The sequence below is a fragment of the Haliaeetus albicilla genome, chromosome 10, assembly GCF_947461875.1.
Source record: "Haliaeetus albicilla chromosome 10, bHalAlb1.1, whole genome shotgun sequence".
NCBI classification, from domain to species: Eukaryota; Metazoa; Chordata; class Aves; order Accipitriformes; family Accipitridae; genus Haliaeetus; species Haliaeetus albicilla.
In genome coordinates, this window is record NC_091492.1 from 31087837 (window position 1) to 31104712 (window position 16876).

The following is a 16876-nucleotide window of genomic DNA, read 5'->3' on the forward strand; positions in this document are numbered from 1 at the left end:
CATGTTGACATTCTTTACCTCTTCAACAGCTAGGGTATGTCTATATACATGCAGCGTGAGGTAGTGGTATTATGAGAAGCAACGTAACTGTCTTCAAGCAACATTTGGCCATGCTGATTAATCCTGCTGACAAGCAAGACAAAATTAATACAGGCAACACATGGAATAAGTCATTGTCACACCTGAACTAGATCATCAGAGATCTAACTTGTGAATTTTTATTCAGAACTGCCCTGTCAAGTGTAGGCATGCTGTCAAGTTATCCTTATCTGGACATTGGCTAGTTACAGAGGAGTCTCTTTGAGGGAGGTTGTACTTTTGCTAGAAAGCATATAGGGCCACACATACCCTAGAACATTGTAAGTTTATATTGGCTGTCCTCTCTCCTTACTCCTTTGCTAATACAGAGGTAAGACTAAGATATTTTCCCTCTAGATCAGACATACAGTTTCTTATAATGTGGTACTTGTGGGTGGTTTGTAAGTGATGGATATGCAAATTGTATGTAGGATCACATTTATGTAAGCCAGCACACACGTAGAGTTCAGCTTTTATATCTGCACACGCATATACAAGAACATTGCTTGGCACCAAGTGCTTTCAAGGGAAGGTGTTTATATTGCGTACTGAATTGCTTGCTATGTGTCATGCAGGTATTGCAGGTGTAATTAATGTCAGTTAGCGCTGCTCTCCGTTTGTATTGTGTTCATTGAAGTTTCTGTGAATTATTGGGTGGGATGGCTAAATCAGTCAGTTTCTGTGTTCTATATTGGTTTGCGAGTCTGTTTCAGTTACCGAGATACTGTGCTGAGGAAAGCTGGTATCTCACACCACACACGCTGCTGAAATCACACTGTGCAGTTTATACCTCCTTACGTTATCGCTGTGCAAGCCAGGGCTGAGTGAGTGTGTGTGTCACTGTTATGCCGGCGGGGCAGCGTGTGATGGCTGCAACGGGAATGAAGGAAGTTGTGCAAAAGACATTGCTCAGTGTCAGCGCAGGCCACGTCAGAGGAGGGGCAGGACCTCCGGGGAATGAACCCCCTCAGCGCTAGCACGGAGGCACGCAGCCCTCACCTCTCTCTCTCACCTCTGGCGCACTCATGACTGGATGAGGCTCCTGCCACGACAGAGGTGGGGGCAGCCCCACGCCCCCCCTTCGGCTGGATGAGGCTCCTCTCACGTCAGAAGCGAGGGGAGCTCCCACAGGCACGCTGACGCTCCTGTCACGACAGGCGCCGGGGCAGCTCCGCGCCAACCCTCCCCCCCCCCAGCGCCGAGACGCCTATCGCGACAGCGCGCGCTCCGGGAGGCGGGCAGCTCCCCTCAGCCGGCGCGCGCTGCCGCCAGGGCAGCCCCGCTCCCCCCTCAGCCACCACCAGGCGCGGGTTGAGGCCGGGACAGAGGGCGGCCGCGGCGGTTCACGCCGGGGCAGGGGCGGGGGGGGGGGGGGGGGGAAGCGGACACCCCACCTGCGGGGCCTCTCCCACTGCGGAGCGGAAGCGCTCCCGCCGCCGCATGAGGCCTGCATCACCCGCCTCCGCCTCCTCCTCCTCCGAGCCGAGGGCGGGCGAGCGAGCGACCGCGCTGCGCAGGGCCGCGCCAGGCGCCGCTGCCACCGCCTCAGCGCCGCGGGCGGGGCCGCGCCTTCCCCCCGCCCCGCGCCGCGCGCCCCGCCAATGAGCGGCGTCCACATGCCGCGGCGGCGAGAGGGGCCCGGGCGGCCCAGCTCCCATAAGTTACATTAGAGCAGCCGCCGCCGGTGCGCGACCGGAGCGAGCGGGAGGCAGCGGCGAGGCCGGGCGCGGGGGGCGGGCGGGCGGGCGAGCGAGCGAGGCCAAGCCGTGACGGCGACAGCGGCCTGGGCCGGCGAGGGGGGGGGATCGGGTTGCTAAAGGGAGGGGGCCGATTCCGACCCTTCCCGGCGGAGGCGAGGCGGGCAGCGGGGCAACTGCGCCTTTTTCTCCCCCCCCCGCCCCGCCTCTGGAGGCGAGCGGGGTGAGGCGTGCCGTTATCGCCCTCCGCGGGGGCGGCTCGGAGCCTGAGGAGACGAACGGAGAGGCCGCTCGGCCACCTGGACGTGGCCCATCCCCGCGCAGGCACCCGCAGCCGGTGCCGCCGAGCCCCCCGCACGCCCTCCCGCGCCCCTTAGGCGACAGCGGCCCCGGGGGCCCGCGCCTCTCTCCTCCCTCTCTTCAGCTGCCCGCCCCGGGCTGGGGGGCGTCTGAAGCCCGGCTCATCCCTGCCGGAGAGGCGGCTCGGCTCCCTCGGCGGGCGTGTGGGGTGGGAGGGGGGCGGGGGCTTTTTTTTTTTTTTCCCCCGGCGGCTTTCCCTTTTTTTTTTCCTTTTTCTAAAAAATTTTTAATTTCTTTTTTTTTGTCCTCCTCTCCTGCCTCCTTCGGGAAGAGTGAGGCGCTGAGGTGGGCTCGGGGGCTCCTCTCTGTTGCGGGAGGGGGTCTATGGTGATAGGACGGGGGCGGTGGGGGAAGGAGCGAGGGGCTGAGGAGGGGGCTCGCCGCCGCGCCCGCCGCCGCTGAGGAGGAGGAGGAAGAGGCGAGGCACCATTTGCTGCTCCCTGCCCCAACCATGGAGAACGCGCACACAAAGACTGTGGAGGAAGTTTTGGCTTATTTCGGCGTCAACGAAAGCACCGGGCTCAGCCTGGAGCAAGTCAAGAAGCTGAAGGAGAAATGGGGTTCCAACGGTAGGTGAACCGGCCCCACGCCGCCCGCCTCCCTCCGCCGCGGGGATGCTGTTGCTGGCACTCGTCGTCTTCCCCCCTTCTCTGCTCCCTTTTCCACCCTTTTCTCTTTTTCGCTCATCCTTCTCGGGGCCCTGTTTCAAGGCCTAACGTGTGTGTATTTGCAAAGCCGGCATCTCTTACAGGACCCGGAATAGGAGCGAGGGAGAGAAGATGGCTGACTTGAACTCCACCTCGTGGGTTTCTTTCATACCCCAAGCTCACAGGGCTGCTTTGGGAAGGAGGATGTCACCTCCGTTTCCTTTCACCTTAACGGTGGGAAATCTTCTTCCATTCTGAAATGAAGCGCTGTGGGGTGGTTTTTTTGTCCGTCTTGACCTTCATTTTTCCCTGCTTTTCAGTGCCTTTCTGTCCCTTATTTTACATTCTTCTCTCGAGTCGGGGCACAGAATTCAGCCTGTAAGGTGTTTCTTTTTTTTTTTTAATCCTTATTGCTTGGCCTTCCTAGTCCCTTTTGAACTCCCATGCCGTTGTGTAAAAATGAAAAGCTATGAGAAGATTATACGGTGGGTTGGTTTTTTTTAGCTTTAACACTGCTTTTGTGCCTCTTGAATTACTAAATCTAGTTGCGGGGAGATAAAAGGGAGAGCAGAAATAAGAAAATATCCTTAAAATGGAGGAAAGAATTTGAAATATTTTGAACCAAGTTTGGTGGTTTGGTTTTTTGAAGTGAATGTGGAGGAAAACCTTTATCAGAAATCGTTTGAAAAGCGTTTTGAGCCTTTGACCCTTTGTGTGCAGCAACAGCAGAAGTCCCACAGCTGGCTGGAGTGATGACTTGGCTGAATGATAACCCTTAACACATTCCGGCTAACCTGTATGTGTCTTAAAATGCAAAACTACCAGCCTATTGAGATGCTCTAATGAAAAGAGCCACCTTAACGGGGCTTTCAGTATGGTCAAATCCAACCCGGTTGAGCGTGCAATTTAGAAACAATATCTGGTGGATGCCTTACAGTGCTCTAATGTGTTTCTTCAATGATTTCTTTTCTTTGACATGCTTCCTGGAAACATCTTTCACTGACAGAGTTACCGGCTGAGGAAGGTAAGCATGTTCATGAAATCTGCTAATTCTTGTTGATAATTCATCTTTTTTTTAATATGCATAACTAAATGGCTTTGTTACATATTGCAGGAAAAACATTACTCGAGCTTGTGATTGAGCAATTTGAAGACTTACTAGTTAGAATTTTGTTGCTGGCAGCTTGCATATCTTTTGTAAGTATTAATTTTTTTTATTTCATAGGCTTCTGTATCACAGAATGACAGATGTTACAATGTATAGGAACTGTACATACTGAAGTTATTATTTCTCAAAAGGTAGAAGTATAAGATGCAGAGTAAATTGCTATCTCTCAAATTAGTTGCCTTGTGAAGAGGTTTCTGTATGCTAGGAAACAAAATCTCAGGGAATCTTTCATTGCATGAGTCATGAGTACGTAACTACACTAGACAGGTATTTAAAAAGTGCTTCTCATTCAACCCAGTTTGCTTTTTTGAGGTGGGATTTCCCAATGCTTTTGTTGGCATTGAAAACTAACCTTGAGTAAGTGTTTAACTGGACATTCTTCTTGCCTTTGAGTTAATCGTTATCAAGCTCAATGTATAATCATTGGAAGACATTTTTGGATGCAATGCAGACTGTAAATAGAATTTACATGGCGAATATTCCAGTTGCCTTCCCTTCCTGATAATAGCAAGGTGACAGTTGTTGCTTTTGACAGTGACAAGAATGATGACGGCTGTGATGGCACCATTGTTGACCAAATTTGGTAACTGACCTTTGGATAGTCTAGTCATTAAATGGACATCTTGCTTTGCATACAGGATTAAAAGAACAAGAACACTTTTAACTTATTTTTTTTCAAAAGCATGTTTAGGCAATCTTTTTACATAATGTGTAAAGGGTATGTGTTTGCTGAAAAACTGGAAAACTGAGCAAAGGCTAAGTATAGGTGGAAGATGAAGGCTGTATGTCTTGGGGAGCTGGACAACACAAACAAAAGTGTGCAGAATATTAAACTGTTTAGGCAGGAGTAAAAGTTTATAGTAGACTTTGCCCTGGAGTTGCAATTAACTACTTTAAAAAAAATAAATACTGCAGCTCTTGGGGGGAGTGGAAATTGTGGTGACTCTTTAGCTAAGGGCGAGCTAATTAGGATGGCCAGAGGAGAATGTACTCTGAAGCTGTTCTGTATGATGGGGGAAGGGTTGCCCTGTTTTGGCTGCTGCAGTATATACTGTGTTGCTGATCCTCCACCAAGAGAGGCTTCAGCTATAGCCACACTGACACCTTTGAAAGTGCTTTGGGTTTTGGTATGCATATAGCATTACCAGGTGAGCAATGATTGGTGGCATTGATCTTGACCGTGGAGACAAATGTACCTTACTCACTCTTCTGTTTCCTGGGGAGGAAATCAGGCTGGCTATAGAAAATTGAATAAACAGGTCCTTCAAAATCCTTTTTTTCCTCCTCTTTCCCATTTTCCCCTCCCAGAGGGTGAAAAGGGGACGTATTTTTGTTCCTGAAAAGACAGGAGTGTTTCTCTCATCTTGTGAGATAAATGACAGTACAGAAGTTTGTTAGCCTTTCATGCCAAGGTATGTTATTTGTTTTTATTATAACCAAGTAAGTGAAAAATCAAATTCACCGAACTTTAAGCTTTCATTGCTGAATCTGAGTAAGTATAATACCAGACTGACAGAGGTCGAAGAACGTACACTGCCAAGCCCCTTCAAAAACTTTATTAGTAACTGCATTCTGTTTCTTTTTTCAGTATGCTTAATTTTCCTGTCTTAATTAAGAGGAGACTGTAGTCTAATGGAGTGTGGGATAGATCTGGGTTCTCTGCTTCTGTGCAACTGGCATGATATATGACCTTGGGCTACTGCTCTGCCTTTTCTGTCTCCTATTTAAGAGTTATGGCTACCCACTATAAATTGATGTTAGTAGTAAAGATTTTCTCCTCTTGATGAAATTAAAAGAAAAAACTCAATATATTATAATTTTGGTACCTTAATAGCACTTCCCTTTGTGTTTGTTTCTGGCTTTTTCCTTGCTCAGAAGGTTGTCATCTGTTGTCTGTTTTTTCTTAGATTTTAACATTTTTTTTGATGAAAGCATATTGGAGACTTTTGTAGTAGCTGTAAAGAACTGTTGAGTATGTTGATATAAAGACTGTATTGCTGCAAAAATTGGATGTAATTAACTTCACCTAAGTTCTGGTGTTCTTTACCACCTGTACGTCGTCAATTTAAAAAAAAAAGTTGAGGATTCAGGTATGAGGGAGAGGATCTTGAGGTATATAGATTGTTGTTCTGTGTTGTGGAAGCTTTTCTGGTGATTGTGTTGTGATCATAAATCATATTAGATTCTTACTATTAGGACTGCACAGAAACAGCCATCTTTAACATTGAGATCTGCATTAGATTTTTGTGCAGAAACATCCTATCTTACATACAATATAAACTTCTGTGTTCAAAGTGCCTTTAGTGTCCTCTGCTCCCACACCCCCTGTCAGGTATGTGTCAGTAAAATAAATCAGACTAACAGCTGAATCTGTGTCACCCTAGCTGATTGTAGGGGTCACATGCTGCATGTTTGTTGGCTGTAGATACTAGGTCCTACATTCCAAGTCAGAACTGCTGTTACAGATGTGCCTAGTTAGAAGAAGCCTTAAGTATGGCTTTTGAAGAGAAACAATATGAATAATTTTTGATGGTGAGTAAATGGATCTACATATAGGCTTGGACCTTGTCTCAGTGTTCTGTTGAATCTGTGAAGCCTATGCAGAAATAAACCTATAGAGTGCATCTCAGCAGTTCAAGGGCCTTCATAGCCTGACTTTCTAGGTTGCAAGTAAGAGGATGTTTAATTTTCCATGAGCTGTGGCTTCTAATTCTTGCTACTTGTGTATCATGTACTGAGATCTGCAGTATTTACATAAAGAACAGCTTTCTTTGCTGTATGAATGACTTTGACAAGTTGCAAGATGTTAACTGTTCATCTGACGTAGAATAATTCTTTGGTAAAGTATATATGCTTTAAACAGTGATGTATGCTTAACCCTGCGCTCTTCCCTTTGCATCACACCTATAGTGAATTTTCTTCTACAAGATGTAGCAGACTATAAACTCTATTAAAAGCTTAAGTATTAATACAGCATCCTAAGAGCATTCTTCCCCCCAGCCCTTTATTTCTTTGATTCCTAAGATGACTTAGAAGTGAATGTTCTGGGAATGTTTTCTAATACCGGATATCCATGTTTAGATTAAAACAATATATTGTGATTTAGTCCAGAGATTATTATAGCCTGTAAATTAGCGTGAGTATTAACCTAATCTGTGTTAAAAGGTGAGCAAAGCTACTCTTGGAGGAAGTAAGATGTGCCAGTCAAAATGTTGCAGGCTTTGTCCTGAAATCACCCCAAAAGTTACCTGTTGAGGTCAGTAGCGGTGAGTATGTGGCACAAGATAAGGATTGCTGCAGAACATCACACTGACACGCTTTACCTAAACTCAGATTGCTCAGTAGCACCCGAGATACCAGCTGATGGGTAGGGGTGATAAAACTGTGAGAAGTAATTGTGATTCCATTTTACTTTGTAGAAATTAACCTGTGGGTGCTATGTATTTTTTTTCTTACTGCTACACTAAACACAGGAATGTGTTTATTTTCAGAAATACGGAGTAGCATATCTGATGGGTGTTTAAAATCTGCTAACCCAGTAAAATTCTTAATTTTGTACTTATATGTGTGGTCAAGATCCGTTGGGGGTTTTTTTTGGTTTTTTCCTCCTCTTTCCTTGGGTAGCAAATAAAAAATCTACTGAATAATGGAAATAAAATTGGGAGTTTTTTCTTTAGTATTTCCTGGTGTTCAGTATAACTGACAAGGAACAAGTATCAGGACTAATATAATAGTTTGCATCTGCTTAATTTTAAGGTGATTTGTATTGAAAAGAGAAATTGCTAAAAGAGGGTTTTCTGAGCAGTAGTCAGTACTCTGTCCAAAATATACTAAATCTTAATTCATAGTATCCTGTGAGAAGAAAGCTCCCTTAAAAGCAGTCCATAGTTTATATGACCTGCTTTAATTAGTCCAGGGCTACTTTTTGTTAGGATGAGATCTTACTCTCCCAGTTTGCTTTTAAGTTTCCATTGTCAAAATGAAAAATAAACAAAAACCTTGTTAGGTTGCTGACAACAAACTGTTTGCTTTTCCTCTGTTAGTAGTAAGTAAGCCTGCTGGGCAACAGAATTCTATCTTGAAACTTCTATTCTTTTAATTCTCTTTTTGTTACTTAATGATAAATAGTATCTGAGACAACTTGCTTCCATGACTTGCCTGACAATACAGAGATACTTAACTTGTAGAAGTGCAAAAAGCTGTAAGGACACCTCTGTTCTAGCTGTTTTCATCAGTAGTCACCTTATTGCTGGCTGACTTAGGCATTGTACCTCTGCCCCCTTTTTACAAATAACCATTAAAACTAAGTGCTATTTGCCTGTCATTGTGTATTTTTTGGCTTAGTGTCCTGCAGGTCCACCCCATTAGGCTTTGATTAAAATAAGCTTCTGCAAGCCATAGCTCTAGCAGCCCTGAAGCAAATATACTGAATGAAAGTTGTCCTTTAAGCTGCTTACGTTGGCTGTTGGTATGGGACTTTTATGTCTTGCTGTTAATTGCCCTTATATTTTCAGACTTGGATTTCTCTTGGGCATTATCTTGCTCTTTTTTTTTTTTTGTCCTACTCTTTTAAGCTTCTTAAATACATGGTAACTTTACTTATTGACCGTACTGCCTGAACAGTACATTGGAGACCAATGACCTGGAAATTAAGCTGTTCTACATGTGAGTCTTAAAGTGATTAGGGCTGAAATATGGTGGGGCCCTTCTGAGTAGTAGACAGATAAAAGATCTCTCATTGTAAACCTCTCCAAGGTCTTAAAGTGTGCTAATGGAAACTTCCTGACAAGGACTAGATGCCTTCGACAAGAATTACCTAGTCTCTACCAGGCTTCAGCATATGATCTGTTATTACTAAAAACGCCTAGTGAAATACTTGTATTCCTTGTTCTAATTTCTCTTTGGTTTTTACTGTGGGTTTGTTTTTACTTCAGGCTACTATCAACCTGATCTGTTATAGCAATGTGTGTTGTGTATCACAAGTGTCCTAAATGGGGTGTTAATATAGCTGTAGTCTGCTATAACAAAACCAAGAACTCAATGTTTTCTGTTATTTACATGTCTATATTTACTAAAACGTTCTAGAACTAGAGCTTAGATCATTCCACTGTTAGTAATTGTGTGGAAACTTTTTGGGGGAGAAATGTGTGTTGCGGGGTTCCTGGATTAACTAGATACTTCATTTTAATCTGGTCACAGATTGATAATTTTGCCAAAAACCGAACGGTGAAGATCTAAAACAACAGATCTGTACTGTCAGGATCTCTAATCTGAGTTCACCTGCTCCTCTTGAAATAATGGCTTATTGAAACAAAAGATGCCTTGAAAACTTAATTTTGGTTCTCCTTGGCATACTTGAATCTTGCTGTCCTTGCCTCTTTCCTTACCTCTTAAAAGTTGCGGACTTTCTCAATGTTATTTTACAACACACATGGTCTTTAATCTTAAAAGATTATGGTTTAGCATTGTGTAAAACAGATGTTTTATTCCAGTTAACCTTGTAGGTACCTGCTCTGTTAAGAACATCACAAAATGATTGAATTTACTTGCTTTGTTGGAAGCAAAATGGGCTTTACAGAATTCCAATAAAGGGAGGGAAGAAACAGATAGTAAGCAGCTTTTCTGATGGCAGTCTGTGACCTTGTATATGCTAAGAAAACTGGAAATGTACCATTTGCCTTTTCTGTAGCTCCACTGGGGGCAACAGTGCTGGTGCAGAGTAAGAGCTGCCCGTGATACAAGGGGTAATGTGTGGAGTGAAGACTACAATTTAGACTGTATGACTGCTGTAGTGGGTCAAAGGGCAGAAGTTGCTACTGGGGATTGGAGATGAGTGATGTGGGAGGAGGGAAGAAATACTGAGATCTAGAGAGTGTAAGAGACCCCTACTAAATCTCTTCTCCAGGCGGATTACACAGACCCTCAAAATGTTGTGTTGCCAGTTGGAATGTTTCAGTCTTATTAATCATAACCTGGATCTTATGAGTTTATCCTTTTGTAATAAAAATTTGTTGTTGCATTGGATTTGCTTGACAGTCTGTTTTCTGCTTGAGGCTTTCATGCTGCTGCTCCTTCCTTTTAACATCCTGGAGTGTTTCACAATTGAGCAATAGCTCTGAGCAGCATGTTGGTGGAATTACAGCGCTTGCTTTAGTAACGGTTTGCTTGCTGCAGTCTTCTAGTGATTCAGAGTGCTGTTGCCTGACTACCAGCCCTAATTATCTCAACACGTTGTTCCTATTTACTGTCACTTTCCAGGCTTCCTGTTGCTCAACATGTTGATGAAAAAGTTCTTCCTCTCTGGTCATGTTAGCTTGACTTTCTTCTTCAGTAACTACAGAACTGTGCAGAGGCCCTGACACATACCCATCCAAGTCAAGTGAATGGCAGAAGCCTAAAACTAGAGTGTAATTCTAAAGCAAATTAATTAAAATAAAATTCATGTGAAGCCTTTTATGCAGGTCTTCAAGTTGACTTACTTTTCAAAATCTAGTTTTGAGTTTTATCAGCTACTCAGCTCAGAATTCAACTTCAGATGTAACTGTACAATTCATTTAGATGCTTCAATAAGACACTACTTGGATTTAAATAAGTAGATGCTTATTTTTCATGTGTACTCACTGAAAACTTGTAGAGCTGTTTTCATTTGTGCAAGTTATTGGTGAAGAACAATTAACTTGGTTAAAATTCAGATTCTGGCAAATTATTGGTGTTCTAAATAGTCAAATTAATCTGTCTGCATCCTGTTTTATACAGAAATGAAAATTATTTTCTTTTTAAACTTTTCACTGCCATAGCTGTTGTCACAAGTTCTGCTTTATTTGTGAAGCAAAAGTAGCAATATGTTTCCCAAATAAATAGCATGCTCCTTTAAAAGAGGAGCAGCCTTGGAAATGAACTTTGTACTACTACTTTATTACAGATTCTTTTTCTCCTTTTCCATTGCACATTGCCAACTCATTCATGAACTACAAAACTATACCTTGGAAGATAGATGGGTTTCCAAAATTGCTGAAGTCTTAAGCATTGAACCTCAAGCTGAAACTTACCAGGTCTTAAGTTTGCCAGGTGTCTGTGTAAATCAGTTAGTAATTTAAATCATTGTTTCTCTTGCAGGTCCTGGCCTGGTTTGAAGAAGGTGAAGAAACAATCACAGCATTTGTAGAGCCTTTTGTAATCTTACTTATATTAGTAGCCAATGCAATTGTGGGAGTGTGGCAGGTATGCAGATACTTTCACAACATCAAATCACAGACGTTCTGGGTTTTTTTGGTTTAACAGGAAGGACTGTACAGTGCAGTGTCAGGTGCTTCATACAATGCAGGTAGTATGTGTTGCTAGCTTTAGATTATTGAGAGTCAACATACCATGAAACTTCTGGACAGAAAGTGTTGACTTAAAGGTAAAATGAAAGCTTCAGAAGTATTGTCAAAAAGGCAAAGTGCCCATCAGTGTGTTTGGCTACACACGGGTAAACACATGAACTAGGCAGTCCAGAATGAAGGCCTGAATACAGGAAATAAATCAAATCTTGCAAAACTAACAAACAATCAATTGGATCGGCTTGCAATAAAAGGGACTTTTTCCCAACAAAGGAAAGAACACTTGTAATCTAGTTTCTTGTCTGTTTCCTCTTGAGACAAATGCTATGTTTTAGTACATTTATTAATACATTTAATACAGTATTAATTCTTGCTGTTCAATTACTATAGTACCTATTAAGTGTACATCTAAAGACTGCACGTCTGTCAAAAGGCAGACGTTTCTTCTGAAAACATCTAAATACAATGAAATTTTTCCTATGTTATCAGCTGTGAGATTAATTAGATGGCTTTTTATAAATCATATCAGCAGTAATATTGGTAGCATATTCTAACACTTCTTGAGATGCCAAAACAAAATTGTTCATATAACTTCAGTTTACTAATTTGATGACTTCAGACAGGGCACAGTTTATTAGAACTGTTTTTCTGCAGATAAAAAGTATTCTAGGATTTTTAGGGTAATTTAAGTTCTTTGTAAGGTTAGTTTTGGTTTTGTTGTTTAAAGGGATGGTGTTAATGTGTGACATAATTACTTGCTATCTTAGCATGTTAGGTTTCATGCTTAAAAAAAACCAAACAAACCTATCCAAAATAACAAAAAAAAATAAAGAGGAGGAGCCCTCTTAACAGGTTAAAACATGTTAGAGAGTAGTAGACACACTGGAAGCCACCAGAAGTGGCATTGAGTGGCATTGCTGCACGTTCCTGTGCTCTGTTTTGTGCTAGCCCAAGTAAGCTGGCTGAAGATTAACTATTGAAAAATTCGGTTTTTAGCATTACCCACCTTGCTGTGCAACTGCTAGAGCTGGTATGGAGGGAAGAGGTAACGTCCATCAAGGGATGACAGCATTGCCCCCTTAAGCGTCATTTTTTATTCAAATCTTCGTAACGCAGTTGTACAAGAATTAATCTTTAACTTGAAACTGAGTTATGGTTCTGCATGTAGTAATTTTAAGCATGAAATGTAAGGTAAAGCTATCTGTATAGTTTGGGGATTTTCTTGTGTAGTTATGTACCCTGTTGTAGGAAATAACCAATTTTTTTTACACATGCTAGCATGCAAAGAATACCTGTATATTTATCTCTCTATATATGCAGTGAACTTAATTGTGAAAGAATCGCTGTACAGGTTAAATGACTCATTCCCTTGTTTTAATGGGCATGGAAAATAAGTCACAGTACATAGTCTCCACCCATAAATGTATCTGTTTCTACAGGTACTAGATGTGAGCAACTGAGTCATTGCCTTAGCTCTGCCTTCCTCAACCTTTCCTGTCACATGCACTTTACCCAAAGTGCCATCTGCTAGTGCTTCAGTGGTTGGCAAGATAGTCTAAGTACCGTAACTTCAAGCAAACCGGGAACAAAAAGATAGTCTAACACACTGAGCTGGCTATCCTAGCTGAATCATGTTTCATTCTTTCTTATTTCTCCTTTTTTGAAGGAAAAGTCTGTTCAACTAACCTTCCATTTGTGGGACTTTCTTTTGGACCTTTAAGGCTTTGCCTAATGTTAACTCTTAGTTAATCCACAGAAAAGCAAGATCAGCATTGCTGTGCTGAGGAGCAGAATTCTTTTACCTGGTGGAATATGAGGCTAGTACTAATTATAACTTTATGGGTATGTACTGGTATCTGTGTGCTGCCTGGCACTGAGCTGTGCCATACAAATGTTGGTCCTTCAAGCTAGTTTTGGTAACGCTGGTTTTCAGCTACATTGTTGTGTGGAAGTACCTAGTACCTCAACCTTTGAATTTTTGGAGATTAGGTTTCTGCTTTGATACATACAGGAGAAAGTTTTTATTATCTGGAAAGGCTGGTATATATTTGAAGGGTAGACATTCTAAAAACTATGTGTACCCTTACCATTATCTATAATCGTCAGGACTGTGTAACGTTTGTAGTTGTCAATAGGCTGGAAAATGGAAAACAAGTTACTTCTCCAAGAGCTGGGGAAGGAGTACTGATAAGCTGTTGGTTTCCTATGTTGTCTTTTATCTAGGTGGCATCATGATGTTGATAATCAGTCTCCGGTAGTGTTTAACTGAGGGAGATAGGAAAGCTATTGTGCTGGTGTTAGTGGAAATAAAAAGGTTGTCATGTGCGGGAATTCATTTAAGTTTGTAAACTGTTAAGAGACTCTAGGGAAGTTTCTAGTCTGTATGCTCTAATTTCACTTTAGTGTGACTTGATTTGCTGAAACAAAGTTGATAAGACAAAACTCAAACAGTGTATTAACTTGACCCTTGATTTCTATCAGTAAGTGAAATTCAGTAGTGCTAGTCCACTCCAGTCTGAGTCTACGCTGTTCCAGCTAGTGAGGTACAGCCAAGACAAGACTATATCCATGAGTCTTTATTCTGCGTAGTGCGGTTTTTTATGTCAAAAAGCATCCATATGTTACATAGAACTCTTTGTGTGGCCTCCCTGTAACAAAACACAGTGGATATTCTTGATAGGAAGTGCTGCAGGGTTTGAATAAAGAACTTCTAGGTTCTAAATGCCAACTAATATCTGAATTATTTTGTAATGATTTCCAGTCAGCAACCTCATAAGGGGAGGGTCACATAATTTTTGTGTTAATAAACGTAGCTGACATGCATCAGTAGTATTCCTATGATAATGCATTTGAAAAATCAGATCTGACATATGTATTTTTCCTTGAAGGCTTTTAAAATTACACATTTTTGCTGTCTTTTAGGAAAGAAATGCTGAAAATGCTATTGAAGCTCTTAAAGAGTATGAACCAGAAATGGGCAAAGTATATCGACAAGACCGAAAAAGTGTACAGAGGATTAAAGCAAGAGACATTGTCCCAGGTGACATTGTAGAAGTGGCAGGTAAGACTAATTTATGTAGTACATACATGTATTAGCATATTATTGTAAAATTGTTGTGGGGCCTTGTCTTAATGATTTGAGGCCCTGGGGGGAGTTCTCAAAGATGCCGAAGTATATGCTTCACTTATGAACAATCTTGCTTCTGTTCATCTGTAATTACCTTAAATGTGCATTTGCACTGAGGGGATTGTTTTTCAAATTGCTGCTTAGTTTAATTGGTAGGTCTAAAAGCAAAGCATCTTAATTAGAGTACAGGTTTTAGCACTTGACATGACTCTAAAATTTTTTTCTGAAGTCTGGTTTCAGAGTGTCTTGTCTGTTTTGTATCACAAAATACTCTTCCTTGCTTTTATACATGTTCAGTTTCCTTAGGTTCTGGAATGCAGAGATTTTTCTTTTTTTTAGTCATGCTCTGTTCTTTATCTAAGGAAAGATAACTTCATCTGAAGGTTTTTCCCAATTCTTGTAGTAGCACTGCCTTTCAACTTCTCTTCACGAATGTCTTTCTCTGTCCTCTCAGTTAGTATGACTGCCATGTGACATCATTGTTTTCTCATCTTTCATAATTCTTTATTGCTTCTTTTGCCTATTGCTGTATAGGGGACCACAAATGGAGAACTATACAAAGTAGATCTTCCTATATCTCTGGTGTAAGCATTTGAAGTACCAGTCTTAAAAGATTGGACACTTGCATCAAGCTTTCTAATAACTTAGATTTGCCCTAAAAGGCGTATCTTTATTTGGAAGGAGTGCAAAAATAGAAGTATCATATAGCTAAATCTCCTTCATTTTGCCATGCCAATAACTTTTTCTCTAAACTGGACTTGTCAGTGACTCTAATGTTTCCTATTCCTTCCCAGATAAAACTAGGTGGTTCTTGTTAAGTGTCAGGAGTGATTGCATACTCATATTTTGTAGGTCATTATCAACTGTTAACCAAGTGATTGTTCCTTTGGGAACAATTTAGGGTGTACATCAAACTTTCTTTCCACTAGGGTCACTTTGCTTTTAGAGATCATAGCTGTCTCAAGAGAAGGTAAATATATACCCTTAAACTTGACTATCCTCCTATTTTAATTAGCAGGCAGAGAGAGTATGCACTCAAAATGAAGTTGGTGCTGGCTGGCTGCCCAGCTTTCATTCCTTGAGAAACTTTAACATTTGCTGAGCCCTGTCTCAAGCCTTCGTTTTGTGCATAGGATGATTCAGCTACAGCAGCTCTGGGTAGGGTAATTCAGAGTGTGAATCTCATGAAGGCTGAAGCTGGTTTCCTCTTAGCATCTGTTAGTGAAGAACAAGTATGAATACAAAGTGCTGATAGCTGAAATAAAGGGTGAATTATGATACCTTGTCACTTAACTCTGCTGTTTTGACTCACTATTACTGCACTGTACAGTCAAATCCCTGAGTTCTGCAATGAGATTTTGTTTTAGCAGCTGACGTATTTTGCACCCTTTTGAGGCAAACAGAACTGTATAAATTACAGATTCTGCAGTAGATGCCTAGTACAAATCTTCATCCTGTTTTTAAATGTCAGCGGTAGAATTGTAGTTTTGGAAGCAGTTTACATCATGGGAGTACATTGGGATTGTGTTTTGTGGTGCTTCAAAGCAGTATGGGTAGAACTGCATGTTGATGACTATGTATTTTGTACTGGTTTGGGATATCTCATTAAGGAAAAATGCTGGATTTTGCTCCTCTGCCAGCTGTCTAGAGCACAGAAAACTTTCTGCCTAATTCTTTGCTATTTCAGAAGAAGTGGAGGTTGCATTTTCACCTTACAGAAAAAGACAAAGCTAAATTTTTATGTGAAACACGTGGGGGATGTGTGGGCTTTTAATTACCTTGCTGTATATTGTCAATATCAATAAAATCAATTAGTTGTGCCATCTCTTTAAAAGGCCTATGTCTGAAGGAGAGAAATGAATTGGAAATAAACTGCTGGCTAGTGTACCTATAACACTAGGCTGTCTTTAACATAGTACCCTATTTTTCATAGGATTACTATTGCATTATTATAAAATCTGCTTGTAGAACAGTGTCTGATAGTGTAACACATGTAGAACTGATTTTTTTTTTTTTTTTTTTTAAGAAGGACAAACTTAGAGAAACAAAAATTATCCAACTTTCATGACTGTCCTTGAAGATAGGTGGTCTAGCTTGTTAACTGACTGTAGAAGCTTATGCAGGTTAAAATACTCACTTAAACTGGTGGGTCAAACAGTCCCAAGCTAGTCTTAAGCTCTCTTTGTATTTTTATTATATTGGCAAATGTAATCAACTGCAGCTTCAAGTGAAGGTAACTAAGTGTAAGTCATGTGGATACTTAATACAGAAATAAGTGCTTGGGCATAATACAAACTCTGATGCTGAAACAATAAATTCTAACTTGTAGATAGACAATGATGAAAGTTTAATTGTAATCAAACTCAGAAAAGCTACTGAGCAAGTAGAGAAGAGCAATACACTGTGTACCAGCATTAGTGTCAAGACCTGGAGGTGAGAGAGACTGTGTGCATGCCTGTGCCTCAAGTGTAAGAGTA

General features: G+C 41.5%; 1 protein-coding gene across 2 annotated transcripts in view; it reads left to right on the top strand.

Annotated features, from left to right (window-relative positions):
* The first annotated feature begins 2446 nt into the window (after nucleotides 1–2446).
* ATP2A2 (ATPase sarcoplasmic/endoplasmic reticulum Ca2+ transporting 2) overlaps nucleotides 2447–16876 on the top strand; it is a 47785-nt gene continuing 33355 nt past the window's right edge. The window contains exons 1-5 of one of the 2 annotated variants that reach the window (XR_011326635.1): nucleotides 2447–2704; nucleotides 3789–3806; nucleotides 3897–3979; nucleotides 11067–11171; nucleotides 14195–14333. Coding sequence is in view for 1 of the 2 variants with exons in the window: in XM_069794757.1 (XP_069650858.1) it covers nucleotides 2587–2704; nucleotides 3789–3806; nucleotides 3897–3979; nucleotides 11067–11171; nucleotides 14195–14333 (463 nt within the window). In the remaining variant the exon portion in view is untranslated. The remainder of the gene's footprint in view (nucleotides 2705–3788; nucleotides 3807–3896; nucleotides 3980–11066; nucleotides 11172–14194; nucleotides 14334–16876) is intronic. The other variant, XM_069794757.1, reaches the window with a different exon arrangement.